At 46.8% G+C, this 17,535-nt stretch overlaps 3 protein-coding genes across 3 annotated transcripts; 1 reads left to right on the top strand and 2 right to left on the bottom strand.

Annotated features, from left to right (window-relative positions):
* Positions 1-2,520: 2,520 nt before the first annotated feature.
* Positions 2,521-6,279, bottom strand: LOC112901225 (amino-acid permease BAT1 homolog). The gene is made up of 6 exons (XM_025970085.1): positions 5,895-6,279; positions 5,420-5,602; positions 4,672-4,791; positions 3,930-4,121; positions 3,524-3,829; positions 2,521-3,424 (listed from the first exon to the last, which is right to left on the bottom strand). Exons 1-6 carry the CDS (start codon positions 5,985-5,987, stop codon positions 2,744-2,746), a joined length of 1,575 nt encoding a protein of 524 aa, XP_025825870.1. The 5' UTR covers positions 5,988-6,279; the 3' UTR covers positions 2,521-2,743.
* A 3,315-nt stretch (positions 6,280-9,594) lies between these two features.
* Positions 9,595-10,950, bottom strand: LOC112901048 (psbP domain-containing protein 2, chloroplastic). Its single transcript, XM_025969867.1, has 3 exons — positions 10,578-10,950; positions 10,297-10,452; positions 9,595-10,059 (listed from the first exon to the last, which is right to left on the bottom strand). Exons 1-3 carry the CDS (start codon positions 10,920-10,922, stop codon positions 9,808-9,810), a joined length of 753 nt encoding a protein of 250 aa, XP_025825652.1. The 5' UTR covers positions 10,923-10,950; the 3' UTR covers positions 9,595-9,807.
* A 1,274-nt stretch (positions 10,951-12,224) lies between these two features.
* On the top strand, positions 12,225-16,734 carry LOC112901091 (probable L-ascorbate peroxidase 7, chloroplastic). The gene is made up of 12 exons (XM_025969922.1): positions 12,225-12,679; positions 12,789-12,917; positions 14,010-14,130; positions 14,222-14,322; positions 14,408-14,495; positions 14,784-14,851; positions 14,933-15,019; positions 15,563-15,637; positions 15,718-15,795; positions 15,882-15,986; positions 16,183-16,256; positions 16,394-16,734. The coding sequence occupies exons 1-11, from the start codon at positions 12,509-12,511 to the stop codon at positions 16,201-16,203; spliced, it is 1,044 nt and encodes a 347-aa protein (XP_025825707.1). The 5' UTR covers positions 12,225-12,508; the 3' UTR covers positions 16,204-16,256; positions 16,394-16,734.
* The last annotated feature ends 801 nt before the right edge of the window (positions 16,735-17,535 follow it).

Below are 17,535 nucleotides of genomic sequence, written 5' to 3'. Positions count from 1 at the left end.
AACTAATTGAGCTACATTAGTTCATGCATCCCATTTCTATTGTTCATAGATAGTACTCCACTTTTCACTTTTGGTTTGCAGAACATTTCCCTTTGTTTTCATAATGCTTGTGAGTCTATTTTTTGCAAACCTACATCTTTTATTTTAGGGAAAAATAAAATATCAACAGCCTCTACGATCGCAAACATACATCTAATTAATCCCTACAATGATGGCGCGATGGCTACACGACCAACCTGCAGCGGTCCGTGGCAGTGGTTGGCTCGTTACAAAATATTGACATTGTGTACGATGGCGTGTTGACACATTTCATCACATTGTTTCGGGTGGTGGCATTGCGGGGTAGGCATCAACTGATGGTGGGGTGTTTGCTTGTGAAGTATGGCTGGTGTGTTTGCTTGCGGAGTACAGCGGTGTGTGTGGTTGTTTTGTTCGGGAGAGGCTCATGTTGATGTCCCAATCCAATCAATCGATATCGTTTCATATTGTCTTTGCTGTGTTGTAATGACCGGTCTAAATGCATTTTTCTTTTTAATATAGTTGGTAGCTTCCAACCTGATTGGTTTCAAAAATCCCTTTGTAATTCCTTCTTCCTCATATACCACACAGAGGTTATCACCACCAGTCTAAACCAAATCTAGGGGTGCAAATTAGTGATCCTTAGGTGCACCTCCAACCCTCCTTAGTTTAAATATTTATGCTACTTTTCTAAAATAGGATCTTATTTTGAAGAATTAGTATAAATATTTAAACTAGATAGGATTGGAGATGCACCTAAAGGTCAAGCATGCTCGGAGAGTGTCATCATGAGCACCAAGAAGAGAAAAGAAAAAGAGAAGAAAAGGAATGGCGTCGATCGGTCGAGGCATGATGAGGCTCAGGACTTGTCGTTACTATTCTGCCCGTCGATGTTCTTGACGGAGCCTTTGAACCTTGAATGGCAGTCTCTCTTCATCAGAGGTGTTAGCAGAGGTGGAGATGTCACTTGTGTGCTTTCTTGATGCCTCACATTCCTGTCGTCCTTGAGTGTTTCTTCCTCTTTCTTTTGATTTACAAAAGTGTCTTAGCATATCCTTCCTCCGTTCCGAAACATTCATGCACAAATATATTGACTCATATATGTTGCGGCGTAGCATCATGCAGGTGCGTGTCAAGTCATATGGTTAGAGTTATGATCTATGATTTGATATATTTATCGTTTTTCAAAATATCGTTTTGATAGGTTTCAATCATTGTTGATGTCTTCTTGATCATATATTTTCGTTTCTGAAATTACCATAATACCGATGGCATTTTTGTTTCCGATAATATTGTATTATTTTCGTTTTCAATGAAAAAAATATGAAAGTGAACCGATCGTTTCCGACCATTTTCATCCCTGCACTGAGAGCATAGCATATAGAGCAAATCCGAAGAGGAAGAAAGGGAGTGTGAAAGAGTGACGGAAATAGGGACATACGAGAAAGTGTTAAGAGCATTTCCAACCTGTGTCTCATCTGACCTCCTATTCTGATTTTGAGGGTTTTGAGCTTAAAAATCGTCTCCAACCGACCTCCTAAACGGACTCTTTTCTCATCCAAGCTCTCATCCGGCGCACCTGATCTTCATCTCCTACATGTGCTTCCTGCCGTGTGGGAGTGATGGGAGCACAGACCAGAGAGGTGCTTGCAGGAGAAAAAAAGTAGAAAGTGGTAGACAGAGAGCAGAAAGGGAGAGACTGGCAGTTTTTTTTTCAAGTTTTCAATTATTCTTTTCAATATCAATTGATATCTGATTTGATTGTCCAAGTAGTAAAATGAGTCCTCTCTTGCTCCTAGACTCCTCCTTATCGTCCAACTTGTTAGTTATGAGATATGAATAAAAATAGGGATGGGTGCGAAGTAGGAAGGTTCCGTATATAAGAAATCGGTTGGAGTGTGCAGAAAAGTAAGAGGTGGAATATGGATGAGAGATTCTCGTATAGAGAAGTGGGGGCTCAAATTTGAAAGATAGGTTGGAGATGCTCTAATAATGATCCTTCCCCATCACTCAAATGTTCGAGAGGTGGAGACCTTGCTCATGCACTTTCTTGATGCCTCCCATTTCTATCATTCTTGCGTGTTTCTTCCTCTTCGGTTTGGTTTGCGCAAGTATCTTAGCATATACTTCATCCATTTTTATAAGACGCACATGCATATCAAGATTCAAAGTTTGCAATGTTTAACCAATAATTTGACTATTATTTTTTTATTTTTATAATGTAAAATTTATATGATTGGATTTGTGATCAAATATACTTTACCATGATTATAAATTTATAACCATAAGTGATATAGTATATGATAAATAAATATTCAAAATATTATTTAGAAGACCGTACCATGTTAATGGAGGGAGTATATAGTTGATATCCTCTTCCACCCTATCTAGCCGTCTAGTCGAATATCGAGGGTATCAGAGACTATATATGCTACCAGTTCTGTTGTTGGTGTTTTCGTGAAACCTCTAATTTGACTAATTTCTGTTTCTCTCTCTCTGTGCTTGCGCAACATTTCCCTTGTTTTCATAATGCTTCAGAGTTCCTTTTTTTTCAAACCTACATCCATCCTTCCTTGTATACCACACACAAGTCTATCACCACCACAACCTAAACTAAACCCCATCCATCCAGCATCACGCATACCCACACGGTCACGGCCATCCAAGAGGCCAAGAAGAAACGAAGAAAGAATGGAGCCGGTCGATCGCTCGCTGCCTGCGGCGCTCAGACCTTGCCGTTGCTGTTGTGGTCGTCGATGTTCCTGACGGGGCCCTTGAACCACTTCCTGGCGTCGAGCGCCCACCAGAGCATGATGAGGCCGAGGCAGACCCCGAGCGCGATGGGCGCGTAGTTGAAGGTGTCCATCCTGATCGGGTACGAGGTGGGGAGCAGGAACACGGCGCAGGTGTAGCAGATCCACAGGAAGGCGACGAGGCAGACGGGCCGGCTGGCGGCGCCCAGGTAGAAGGGCCCCGGCCGGAAGTCCTCCTCCCGCATCACCATGCGCGCGAAGATGGGCACGGCGTAGCCGCCCACCCACCCGATGGTGGCCACGGACGTGATGGCCGTGAACACCACGTTGATGCGCAGTATCGGCAGGCCCAGCAGCGCGCACACCGCCGCGCACAGCCACACCGCGTTCGCCGGCACCTTGTGCCGCGGGTGGATGCGGCGCCACACCGACGAGAAGGGGATGCCGCGGTCGCGCGACAGCGCGTACACCACGCGCGCCGCGCTCGTCGTGATGGAGAGGCCGCCGAAGAAGAAGGAGCCCCAGATGACGAAGAGCAGCACGATGGCGCCCGCCGAGCTGTGGTACCGCCCGTGGAACGCGTCGTACAGGATCTGCGCCGGCACGAACGTGCCGGCCGTCTCGTTGTTGGGGTTGTACAGGTAGCTGAAGTCCTGCCCAAAGCACAAACATCTATGCATCAGTTTTCAGAGAATTTTGGTTAGCTGCATTGCAATCTGCACGCATTTCCCAAAGTGTGGCAGCCAAAGTACCTGGATGCTGAAGGTGAGCGCGAGGATGTACGCCCACCCGAACACGGAGATGATCCCGATGCTGGAGAGGATGGCGATGGGGCCGTTCTTGTCGGCGCCCTTGGTCTCCTCCGTCAGGTGCGCCGCCGCGTCGTACCCGTACAGGGAGTACTGGCTCACCAGGAAGGACAGGACGACGGCGTAGGCGCCGCTGCTGATCCCGGTCACCTCCGGCGCCGTCTGGAAATGGGTGAACACGTACGACGCCGGCTGCGTGGTCTTCGCCACCAGCGGGAGCATCACCACGATGACGGTGCCACCGATCACCTGCAGGCATCATCAAACCACAGCTGAAGCTGGAAACGAGAGCATGTGCGAATGGCTCTTCAAATGTAGCGGTGGCAGCTCAGAAGGGGACTGCTGGTACCTGCCACCACATGGAGATCACGTCGAGGAAGGCGATGACTTCAAGCGCGAAGGTGTTGAGCACGGCCCAGATCAGCGTCAGCCCGATGTACATGACCAGGAATAGCCAGCGCGGGGCCAGATAGCCACCGCCCGTGTTGGTGCCAGTGCAGAGTAGAATGATGCTCTGCAATACTTGGGAGCCTGCATATGCCTGCAGCATCAGAGCGGCAAGATGAGTTAGCGTTACAAGTTTTGTGACTGGTTCGGTTCATGAGAGTACTGAAGTGGAAAGTAAGTTCCCATTGTTTCCGCATAAAGATCAAATGGTAAGTTTTAAAAGACCTGATCAAATACAAATTGCAAAGCAAAATATTACATTTATATTTGGTAAAGTACGACTTATTATGACTTACGAGTTGGCAAGACAGGTTGTACGATTGATAATCCATGAGAGCAGTAAATAAACAGTTAATAGTTTTTGTTGTTTTTCCAGTAAAGATCAAAAGGAATTTTTTGAAAGACCTGATCAAATGCAAATCACAGAGCAGGATAGAACATTTATATTTGGTATATTGCACGACGGATTATGAGTTGGCATGACAGGCTGCGTGATTGAAAATATACATGAGTAGTAAAATGGGCAGTTGTCTCTGTTGATTCAGAGTAAGGATCAAACGGAAATCGCGCGCCAGAACAGAGGAAGATCGCTTAAAGAAAGCCTCGAGCATGTGACGAGATCAGCTATAAACAGAGGAGCGCACCTGCGTGCCAATTCCGGCAATGAGGCCGATGGCCTCCAGCCAAGCGCAGCACCAAGATGCCAACGGACCCCAGACTGGACCAGCCAAATGAGCAGCCCAGAAATACAGAGAGCCAGTGGTCTGTTTCCAAACAGAAAAAAAAAAACGCGTCAGCACTCAGTTGCATGCAGCTTTCGCCGGAAGAACAAGCACAGGTGTATAGAATAATGCATTGAAGCTATTTTTCAGCAGTGCCACTCAGAAGTCAGAACAGCAAAATTTCAAATTTCAAGGATGTGAGGTCAGACTGAAGAAAATTAGCAGCACATCACAGCTGTATAATTTGGTGTCTGACACTTATCTGTCTTGTTTTGAGTTCAGCAAGCAGACAAGTTTTTCATCAAAAGAAAAGGGTTCAGTGTGCAGAGTAGTGACAGACTCACAAGAGACAGGCACAGAATTAAAAGAGAAATCTTGCTTAACACATGGTAATAACAGTTTAAATAAAAAAACACGCAAGCGATGGCACGGCGTTGAACGCTTTGAGAAGCCCTCCGAGGAAACAAATTTTTCCACGGCACCATTTGAACTTGAACACGACTGGCCAAATCTCTATCAACAAGGAAATCAGGCTTCAGGCCACACAACGCAACTAGCTAGCATCAATCAAATAATGGAGACCGACCAAACAATCTCGAATCAAGAAGTGGTAGCCGGAGAAAGCGCACGAATGCTAAGCAGTTAAGCAAAGGGGGGCGGGCGCGCGTACCGGGAAGGAGGAGCAGATCTCGGCCATGGCGACGCCGACGAACCAGGTGAAGAAGGAGACAACGACCCAGCCCCAGACGAGGGAGGCCGGCCCCGCGTACTGCAGGCTGGTCCCGTACAGCGGCGTGATCCCCGTGAAGAGCGTCATCGTCGAGAAGGAGATGGCCAGCGTCTTGAACAGCGTCTGCAGGGGACACAGCACAAGCATTCCTCACCTTGAGAACCGCAAGAACAAACTAGCTTACGATCCAGCCTCGAACGAAAGCCAACCGAGATCACATTTCTACCGATGTTGTTATGTTTAGAAAAAAAAAGAAGCGAAAACATTTATACGGCGCGATTTTCATCCGTGACAGGTTTCGTCAAAACCTGATCCCGGCCATCTAGACTCCTACCTCCCAAAGGACCATCTCACCATTTCAACAAACTCGTACGCGGAGGACGAATGAGAAAGGAGGCGTGAAAACCCATCTCACCATCTCCCTCCGGAGCTCCTGCTTGTACCCGAGCTCGTTGAGGCGCTTCTCGCCGGAGTCCACCACCAGCGCCTCCCCCCTCTCCCCGTCCATGGCTGCGGACGAACGAACGAACCCCACGCACCGCCCAGCGCCGGGTCGCCTCCTCCCTCCCCGACCGACGAAGCGCGCGCAACCCCTCGCCGCCCTCGGACGGGTCGTCGTCCCTGCTGACGCCTCGGGGGACGGCGCGCCTTGGGAAGCGCTCGGGGAGGGAGGAAGCGAGGCCTAGGCGCTCGTGGGCTGTGAGAGCAGGGGGAGGAGGTCGGCGTGCGGCGCGGCTGCGTTGCGCCTTGGGCGGTTTGCTTCCCGTTCGTTATATGCCGCGGCGGGCGCAAATATTTCCTGCGGTGGGGTTTGTTAAGTCCCTCGGGTTGACTAGACGGGATTCTCCCGAGACAGCTGGCTAGTAATTTAGTAGCATCGAAAATGGCGTGCGCACCCCGAAAGTGTACCAAAGAAAGAACTCCCGTGACGCTCACAGCGGAAGTGCTTCTGTTCTGCGTGTACTCGTGCATGTTATTCTTATTTGTCAAAAAAATATCTGAGGAATGTTCACAGCTTTGTTTGTAGATCGTGGAATGTTCCGATCTGTAGCATACTGCAACAATCTCAAGCAGGCCCTAAGCTGAGGTAACAACTACCAAACATGCCCGTGGGGCAAAGGTCACAGGCTTTCGGTGACGAGCCTGCCTGCACCGGGTGCTTCTGGAAGGGCCGGGGCCACCCTATCATGACCATGCGCGCCACGTGAAGGACTAGCTAGGTTTTCTTTCTCCTTTTCCATGTATGGCCACGAACGGTACCCGTCTTCCTCGTAAGCTTAGCTACCTGTCTTATCCCCATGTAGCATCGTCGCCGCTTTTTAGATTTCCATTTTGGGCGCATGCGTGTGCACACGGTGTGCTTCATTTTTCAACGTAGTATTTTGTTGTTGCTGCTGCTGCTGCTGTCGTTGGGGGCGCCATGCGAAATTAATTAGTAGAGGATGCTTACGCAGGGTCTGAGAGGAGGAAACTTGTTAGGCCTACCTAATGAGGCCATGCTCCTTGCAGAGGGCAACTCTCTAGTCTGTACTGCCTACGATCGGCTGGCCAGCCCGTGGTGCATCCATCCACACTTGCTTGTCATCGCGTTCAAACGGGACGGGTCCAGCTAGCCGGAGCGGCCGTTCCGGGCGTTGACTGGATCCAAGATCTATCCAAGTGAAGTGACCGACGACGTCGCCCAACCCAAGTCACAAAGAACCTCTTCTCTCTCCCTATCCTCTCCTGATCATCTCCTCTCGTGCGGCAGGCGTAGCAGTCCACACGTAGCCATCAGCTCCTGCACAAAAGTCCAAAGAAGGCCTTTGGAAAAGTCCGCATGCCGATGTAAACAGAGAAAATAATCACGCACGTAAACAGAGAAAATAATCACTCTTCACATCAATAAAAGATAACCTTCGGTTCCTAGAAAAAAAAGGAAAATAATTGTTCAGATGAATCTCGGGAGAATTCGCATCATCCTGTGGATCAATCTTACTCTTCACATCAATAAAAAAATAACCTTCGGTTCCTAGAAAAAAAAGGAAAATAATTGTTCACATGTGACATGTCGACATGAGCATGGATTTTTCACATATACTTGTGATCACATGGTCTAGCCAGATCGTCCATCTTAAAATCAACGGTGAGATGGATCACAGGTAGGTGAGGAAATCATGGGTAGATGAGAAATTCAACGGTTGGACGAATATTACGTGAGATGAATGCATGGTTAGGTAAGTCATACGGGCACAAGTGCATGTAGAGATATATTTCTCATGTCGCCACGCCCTTCAGTGTCCTAGAAACGAGCCCACGCGTTGTCGACTCGGAGAGAGGCAGAGCAGCGAGAAATTGCTCCACCGTAGCGCAACTCCCACATGTCGAAATGCCTCCAGCTGCCGGTCAACTTTCAGTTCCAGCCTGCAGCCGACAAGAATGAACAGGAGGAAGCATGGGGGTGTGAGTAAGCAAAACTCATGAAAGGATCATCATTATTAGGGCAAGATTTCGGGACAACTTGGCACGTGCCAATGCAGCCCTTCATCAATTTTATGGATGAGACTCTTGACTTGGGGACACCACCATCAGCCATTCTTCCTCCAAGCGACAGCGAAGTACAGATTCTTAAAAGGAAAAGGGGCGAGGACAAGTCTTGCTCTTTTGACCAGCTCCCAGCTTTGCGGCTGGGAAGATATTCCCATGTGACTATCTCGCCGGAACAAAAAGTAACAGCATCTGACCAGGTCATCAAGATCCTAATATGTTAATCCAGTTCTAGGACATACAGTTGAGTTGAATGCACTATCCAAAAAATACAATTCCTGCTGAGTACCGCTCCCAATCTTAAAGACAACAGCTAGCAAACATACAATCTAGCGCCCCCTTCCTACCACGGGCGGAAAAACTCCGACTAACATAGGAGGAACTAGGTGGCTTTTTAATCAAGAAGAGTAGGCATCTAGATTCACCTCGACGGTGATCGACTTCACTCAGTTCCTTCTCTACAGTATTAACATCTAAGTAGTATCATTTCTAGCACTTGAATAATAACGTTAACACATTAAGTTAGCTCAAACAGCCTGCAGCAGGACAGTTTTGTGTCACTATCATATGCTATTCATATCTGCACAGGGTGGGGCCGACTGGACACCATCAGAGTCTCAGTTGCCTGAATCAAAGGTATCTACTCCGGCGATTATTCTCTCTGCTGCAAGGTCATGTGAAGGAGACAGCCAAAGAAAATTGGTCCCAAAGAGCCCTATTTCAGAATGTACAAAAGAACGCTTTGAAAGGTCTAACGTTTCTTTTAATGGAGATATTGTTCGCTTCTTCTATCCACGGAGAAGCATGTGATGGCTAAACATTCTAGTCTGAGAATATACTTCATAGTTTATCCATCCATATAAAAGAAGTTTTCGTGCACATGCAAAGTTGCCTTGTTCTTGATTTTTCTACATAGTTCGAAGGCGCTAATCCCTATATGGCAATATCATTGGATGGAAACATTACAACATATGAACTGCTCATACAGTAACATCTTATAATTCTAATAATCACAAGAATTCAAGCGCTGGTATCTGAGCATTCCATTGTTATTAGGAGAATATACATTTTCCAGCAGATATCGAGAGAAGAAAGGATTTTTGCTTCTATATATGACATGATAATACCTTGATTCAGGAATATAGGAAAAAAAACATGAGGATCTGTCTAGACCTCCCGTTGCACGTGTTCTAGTATAACAGTGTGTCAGTGCCTATCACCCTTCCGTGTCCGCTTAAAGCTTGTATAGGAGTAATGATTTAACGATTTACAGAATAACGATGACAACATAAGAAACAATTTAATCCTAGCTCAATGAAAATAGGATCAAATCCTGAAACTGCTATGATTAGGCGGTTCCTAGCTCAATGAAACCATAGCTGTTTCAAAAGTTTTGCTTAAGTTTACCTAGGTTGTAAAGGACCAGCATTTAACGAACCGCCTGAATTTCAGAGAAACTTTTGGGACTTTGTCCAAGATATTACAAAAAAAAAAACTTTGTCCAAGATATTACAAATGCAGTAATGCCACCTTAGCAATTATAAGATTATAACACTTTAATGTATTGCTTGTGAGGCTAACATAACCAGTTTGCGGAAAATGAAGCTCATTATCTAAAACGAAATAACTTATAGCCTTAGTCACTGATAATGGTACAACAGTATTTGGACAAGAACACAGCGACCATTTGATTAGGACTCTTTTTACAAAGCAAGAAACAAATACTTGGGACTGTATTTTCAAGCGAAAGAAAATTCTGAAAATAATAAAAAAAACTCATACCTCTATTGTTAAAATATCAACTATACAGAATCAAAAGAATGGAGAACTTGTTCCAGAACAGTTCTAGTCTGGCTGTCCAAGGGCTTCTCCTTGGCGTCTGAGTAGGCAATATTGAGCAGATAGAGCTTCCTTGAAGCAACAAATGCAGCTGAGAAGATCCGCTTCATCCCTCCCCTGGTGCTATCCAGTGCATACTCAATTTCATACACTGTCAAGCCACCATGACCTGATCTTTCTCCAGCTGAAATCACCTCAGCAGACTTGGTGCTTTCCTGTTTTCAGGGAAAAGATTCAATCAGCTGCCTGGAGGCTACTAGCACTGATTCACCGAACATGGAAAAAGAAGTACATAGATCACAGGTATCAATCAAGAATCCTGATCAGCACGTTAGCAGTTCATCTAAGTATGACACTTCAACTGTCACACTGTGTGGTGTCTGCAAGCATTCATAAGTGGCACTGAACAGAGTAGTTGCAATGCCAGGAAAACATTGTTGAGGCATTTATACCTTCTTCTTCTCTGCCTGCAGAAGCCTGTCGGCGACAAACTGCGGCGTCCCAAACTCCGTCAGCGAATTGAGCCGGACAGGGTTGACGACAACCCCAATATTGTTACTCCCTTTCCCCTCCTGCTGAAACAGAGCCGTCGCGCCCGCCTTCTCCACCTTCACCAACCACACATCATCAGCACAACAATTCACATATGCAATTCACAATCCCGAAGTACACAAAGCATCCTACGCTGCTACACTACATTGTTACGCGATATTTACGTCGTAGTAATCCTTACCTTGGGCCAGGAGGCCGGCTTGAGGAGGGTGAAGCCCTGCTCCTGGTCGGTGTACCGCTCCAGTTCTAGCCCCTCTGGAACTCCACTTTCTCCTTGTGCTTCCGCCGCCGCCGCCGCCGCCGCCGCCTCGGACGCGGAGGCGACGGGGAGTTGCGGCGACGAGGCGGGGAAGGGGAGGGTAGCGAGGAGCAGCGTGGCGGCGGACACGGCCCTCCGGGTCAGGACGGGAGGATGGGAGGGGGAGGCCTCGCATTTGGGCGCGACGGCTCGGGCCCAATGCGGGCGGCGGCGGTGGCGGCCGGCGAGCGCTAGCGGCGGGCCGCAGCGGGGGCAGACGAGTGACATGGTATCTCGTCGCGGGCTATGCCGCTGTGGCGGCTCTGCCTCGCCGCTCGTTATCGCGCTTTGACACTGACTGGTGGGTCTTCTAGAAATAATGGGTTGGGCTGTGAGATGATTGGGCTACAGCCCAGACCGTGGCGATGGCCTTCTTGCTCTTCCAATTCAATTTCCTAATTATCAAAATGCAGTCTCCTCCCGAGAAGATCTAAAAATGCAGTCTCTCAAACGATCTAAAAATTCTTTTGGCAGAATCTACTTATCCAAATTCGATCTCTCAACTCAACATGAGTACTCACATTTTCTTGAATTTATGATAATCTTCTATTTTTACTAGGAAAGGAGTAATACTTTCAATAATGTTTAACTATATGGTTGGGAATGTAGTTGGAACCGGATGGAGTACAATTTCTTTAATTAGTTGCAGAACAATGCACCACAACCGAACCGTTAAAGTATTCAATTGCCATAAGAGCAAGTTAGGATTTACGTAGATCCTTGACCCAAGAAATGATCAAGCAAACATACTCCTTCAGTATAAAATGTGGATTGTTTGAGTTTTATCATAGGTTAAGCTCCTCTAAGTATGTAATACTATATATTTCTTTAGGATAGATTTAATTTTTTTTATTTAATCAAAACTAAAACGGTCTACAATTTGGAACGGGAGCATCAAGTTTTTTGCGATTAAGAAAAAAATGGAAATCTAGGTTACTTGGTGGGGTGCAAGATACTTAGCGTAAAATACTTAGTTTTATCTTCGGAAGGCAACATAATACGGTGCCACACACAATATTTTCAATATTTTGATTAGGTAGATGATACACCCAACATTTTGATCTTGGTCAAAGTTTATCAAAATACTAAAAGGTACATCACTATTCACAAGGTTATGAAGTGAAACTATGAGAGTGATTCAAAGTACAGGTAGCCACACGTTTAGCTCTTGGATATCAGATATGTTCCACAAATAAAGTCAACTTGGCATTGGCAAATCAATGCATCCCGCATCATCCTCTTCAAAAATCTCGCAAGAGAGAACACCATCACCAAAAGCCATGGCAACCGACACGTCGAAGAAAAAGGACGAACAGCCGTAGGCCCCGTCACTCGGCGGCTCCTAGGAGCCGTGGAAAAACCAGACACGGCGGCAGATGACCTGAACCGCAAGCGCAACCAGCTCGCCCGCCAAACCCAGCAGAAAACACCACGCCGTGCCCGTGTCGCCGTGCGGTCACCTGGCCCCAGCCCCCGCGCGCCGACGCACCAGTCGCCACCAAACACCGCGAAGTCTCCGCCGGAGTCCCGAGACCGGCGCCGCGCCCGGCGCCCATTGGCCGCCGCGGGATAAACAAAGGGCGCGCTTCCGGACCACCACCCACGCGCCCGCGGCCGCCGTTGCCCTTGACCCCGAGCCCCCGAAGCCCAGGGCACGCCCCCCGCACCAACCCCCCCAAAACCCCTCGAAACCCAGGCGAGAGGCGCCGTGGTGGAATCGACCGCTTTTCTCGGAGTCCGCAGCTCCTCCTCGCTCCAAGGGCCGCCGCGCTGCTCCCATCACCAATCCACCAACCCCTGGTCACCCAGCCGCCATGGCCGAGCGCCTCGCCACCGCCGCCGCCACCCTCCGCGCCTCGGCCGCCGCCGGCGCCCCGGCCGCCAGCCGCGCGGCGCGGGCCGGCCGCGCCTTCTTCTCGAACTCGTCGGCCTCGCCGGCTCGCGCGCGCGTCGCCCTCCGCGCCGCGCCCTCTCGGCTCCCGCAGGTCTGTGCCCTCCTCTGCTGGGTTCAGGGATCTCGAGGGCGGCTTGAGACGCGGATCGAAATGGTGCGGCGGACCGGCTGCTGACCCGTGTTTACGTGTGTGATCGCAGAAGGCGAGGGCGGTGAGGTGCGCGGCTGCGGCGGCGGCGGCGGCGGCGGCATCTGACGCGGCGCAGCTGAAGGCCGCCCGCGAGGACATCAGGGAGCTTCTCAGGACGACTCATTGCCACCCCATCCTGGTGCGTACGTACTGTGACCCTTGTCAAGCGCTTACTTGCTGAGACACTCCATTGGGTGGTTTGGGTCACCATCGTTACGTATAGTGCGAGATTTGGGATGTGACATCGCATTGCAACATTAGAAGATGTGAGGCATTGACTTATGATCCTATCACTAATAAATGTTGGAGAACGTAGTAGCTGTGATCTCGTGCTAACTTTGTTAGTGGTGTCCGATCCATTCATATGTGCCTCTGCAGCATATGGTGTGTGAGCACTGAGCACTGAGCAGGCACCCGGAAGTGGTCATTTGTTGCTTTGTGTGCCTATTACCCAGTAATCCAGTATTCACTGTTGAGCAGGGGTGGATCCAGAAAAAAATGTTATCGGTCACTGCTACTAGAACATGGGTCTATTTCTCACGTATAGGTGTTATTTCTTGATTATGCTTAGAGATTTACTTAGTGTTTGCAACAAGTCATTGACGCTACACTGCCACTTGACACAAATGAGCATATGCTGGAGTTGACCCCTGTCACTGAGCTTAATATGTGTCTTTTTATGATGCACGAAGATTAGCCCATATAGGCAGGTAAAAGTAAGTTTGACATGAGTAGTTTGTTTGTTATAAAATGGTACAAATTATGTAAGATAAAGTCAACCAGTATGAATGTAAAAAAAATTGAATGGCATGCCAGAGAAGTTTGATTACTCATGAGATGGTATTAAGTAATCCAAAAATAATTTTTCAATTCAAACTTTATGATGTAGTAATGAATAAATGCTATGTACATGAAGGCATTATCCAATATACGCTTCAGGATCATGTCGGATTCTGTTTGTTAGTTATGCTGCTTTCTCATGTATTTTACCTTTGCATGGTCACGTGATTTTTTGTCTTATGTTTTAGAGGTTGAAGGTATCGCAGGATTGTTGTTTGTCTAGTTAAGCGTTGTTGCATGAAATTGTGCATATTTCTATTTGTCTACCAAATGCAATGCAATTTTCTGTGGTCCAGTATCTTTTTTAAGACAAATGAGTATGGAATCGGGTTACCTTTGGGCTTCTTTTATTTATGCAAGATGGTTGATTGTTATTTGTTTGATTGGGAAGGTCCGTCTGGGATGGCATGATTCTGGTACATATGACAAGAATATTGAGGAGTGGCCACAACGAGGTGGAGCTAACGGAAGCTTAAGATTTGATGTTGAACTGAAACATGGAGCCAATGCTGGTACTTTTACTAGACTGCCCCCAGTATCATTGCTTTATTTTTCTAAAGTGTACTATGGGTGACTAAAGGTTTTTTATTGAATTTCTCAAAGGCCTGATAAATGCTCTAAAGCTTATCCAACCAATTGAGGGCAAGTACCCGGGCATCACTTATGCAGATTTATTTCAGTTGGCAAGTGCTACAGCAATTGAGGTCTGACCTTTTCCTCAGTGAAGTATCTAGCTATTTTACTTTTAATATATTACTGCCATGTTAATCCTAGTCAATCTCACTCCAGGAAGCTGGTGGTCCAAAGATTCCAATGAAATATGGACGGGTTGATGTTACAGGACCTGAGCAGTGCCCACCTGAGGGGAAGCTTCCTGGTTAGTAGATCTCGTCACTGGACTTTGCATTGTTCTGCGTCTAGTACCAATGACCCTTCTTTGTTTGTAGGAAAGAGTTAAGATACAAAGGATACTTATCTAGATTTCTCTTATCTGCTGAGAATATCAAATAAGTGTATTTTTCATTTCCAGAAATAAAGTGTATACCTCCATTGCTGCATTGATATCAAAACTGTTCTTGTGCAGATGGGAATAGATGCACCTGCATGTTACCCAATTCCATTATTCTGATGCCTCTTCCATTCCCCTTTATCTTGTGCTTTACAGATGCTGGCCCAAGTTCACCTGCTGACCACTTGAGGGAGGTATTCTACAGAATGGGCCTTGATGACAAGGTGTGCAGATGACGACACGTAGCCCTTTCAGTATGTACTTCTTGACTTTGTTGAACTGTTTGGAATTTGAATCCTGTGTAGGACATTGTTGTCTTGTCTGGAGCACATACACTTGGAAGGTCCAGGCCTGAACGGAGTGGCTGGGGAAAACCAGAGACAAAATATACCGTATGTCCTTATCTTCTTTGTGTGAGGTGCAAAGCAGGAACATCAGTTATCTTTTCTCCAGGAATTCTATTTTGAGCATGATTTGTTCCATCGACTCTGGTCTGATTTATGATTGCATTGTATTTTATAACTTTGGTATATTGTGTGCTTTGGTATATTGTGCCTGCACAGCTCTTAGATTTGTCCTCAAACTCTCTGTAATGCTTTTGTTGGATATTTATGTATTGACTAAGCTATGCGCGTCAGGTATTGTCTCTTGGCCTTTTTTATCTGACTGTTATTTAAAGGATCTAAATCTTTTTTGTTCCGTTTCTATGTACTGACTAAGCTATGCGCGCCATGTATTGTCTCTTGGTATTTTTTTTTCCATCTTACTCTTCTATTCTATTCAAAGGATATAATTTCTCACTTAGATTATATATAAAATCCTCTCAAAACCATTGGTATTACCTGGACATATGAAGTCGAACGTGCTGCATTGTGCATGTGGATAAATTTCGCTGGACCAATCTTGAATTCATCTACCATGTCCAACTCTTGCAGAAAAATGGTCCTGGTGCACCTGGTGGGCAGTCATGGACAGCTGAGTGGCTGAAATTTGATAACAGTTACTTCAAGGTATGCGTCTTTAGCCACATATTACATACTGCAAAATTTAATCTGAGCTTATCATATCTGATCTGGTAGCAATATTTCAGGAGATTAAAGAGAAAAGAGATCAGGATCTTCTGGTCCTACCTACAGATGCTGCTTTATTTGAGGACCCTGCGTTCAAGGTGATCTCTGATGCTCATCTGTATGATGTTGGTATCCTATGAAATAATCATTGAACTTACTGTCTGAGAATCCACAACACATACAGGTCTATGCGGAGAAATATGCAGCGGACCAAGACGCATTCTTTAAAGACTACGCTGAGGCTCATGCTAAACTGAGCAATCTGGGTGCAAAGTTCAATCCTCCACAGGTCAGTGTCAGCATTTTGCTCTTAGTTTTCCTACGAGGGCCGCCCCTGTCATTTGCAGTTTCTTTAAATAGCAAGTTTCAGTTGGTGCTTTGTATTTGGCAGGCGACTAGCTTCTTCCAACAAAACTGTTACTGATTTGTTTTTACCCCATCATGCTGACCATCCTTATCGTCCTTCACTCAAATTGATCCTGCAGGGAATCTCTCTGGATGATTAGCGCTGCACCTGAGCCAGAGCCCCGTGAAGCAGGCACATACTCTCCTACAAAAGGTGCCTATTCCTCCTGCCCTCAAATATGTGAAGTCACTTGGACTAGGTTCTCTATGGCTCTTTGGCAAAATGGACCAAACAGTTCATTTAGACATCTACCGAAGATGATAAAATAACTCGGCTACTGCCCCTTGCAGGATCAAAGAGAAACACATACGATTTATTACTCATCGTACAAAGATGGAGCGGTCCCGAACTTTTCATGATTGAAGATTATGTCTTTCAATTCATCCCGACTTTGGAAGCGAGCTTGCGAATGGGAATAAAACAGACACGGCATGAATTTCAGAGCCATTGTGTGATCCTCCAGATGGAGCTACCTGATCTGATGTTCCATTTCTCTTCACATGATGCTTTGCATGTACTGTCAATTTTTCTAGTAGCAACATGATTCCTCTATTCCTCTTGCACGGGGTTACAGGCTTACAGCTGCAGATAACAGCCAGATCTGCAGCACTTAAAAACTTTCTGGACCCTACCTCTGGTGCATCTGCTGAGTGCTTCCCAGCCCACAACACAGCCAGGAGTAATTTTTCATCTGGCCATGCTCCCGGATTTGTCGTCACAGGCGGGGGGAGAATCTTTTAAAGCCGTGGATGGGCCACTTGGCCACGGACGGACCCGGTCCATCAACTCGGGCCGCGACCTGGATTTGGAATTTTGGATCGCTCGGTTGGACCGACTGGCTGGTGGGCGCCCACCACTTGAGGCATCATTAGGACAGCAGCGTAGCGGAGACATACGGAGTACGAGTAGATGCTGCTGATAGGCCACGGCGACGAGCCCGGCATTAACTCTGATCAGCGTCACGTGCACGCCACGTGCCGGGCACCAGCGGCGCGCACTGTGGCGCAAGCGCGACCAGTAGCCAAATTACAAACTTCAAAGTAACCGCTGGTTTGTGTCCGGTCACGTTACCGGTGATCCTGGTGGCAATTACCGTCGCTTCCCGCCCAAATGACCGAACCGCTTTTCTCCTTTTTCTTTTTGCGGTGAACGGAGATGGTGACTTGGTCAGCTCGGTAACGGTACACTTTTTTCTTTCAAACAAACGTACTTAAAACATATTATCTGAGTCAAGAGTACGAGTATATCGTATAATAAGGCTAGAGTAAAATCTTAATCTTAACACTAACTATTGATGCATACTTGTTCTTTTTGTGTTTCACGTGATTGCTTTCTATTTCTTGTTATATTATCGTTATACATTCGTGTAGCTCTAAATTCGATCCATAGGAGAGGATGACGAGATATACTAAATTCCAATCATTTGGTTTTC

The sequence above is a fragment of the Panicum hallii genome, chromosome 7 (assembly GCF_002211085.1).
Source record: "Panicum hallii strain FIL2 chromosome 7, PHallii_v3.1, whole genome shotgun sequence".
NCBI classification, from domain to species: domain Eukaryota; kingdom Viridiplantae; phylum Streptophyta; class Magnoliopsida; order Poales; family Poaceae; genus Panicum; species Panicum hallii.
This window is presented reverse-complemented; position numbering and strand designations above follow the sequence as displayed.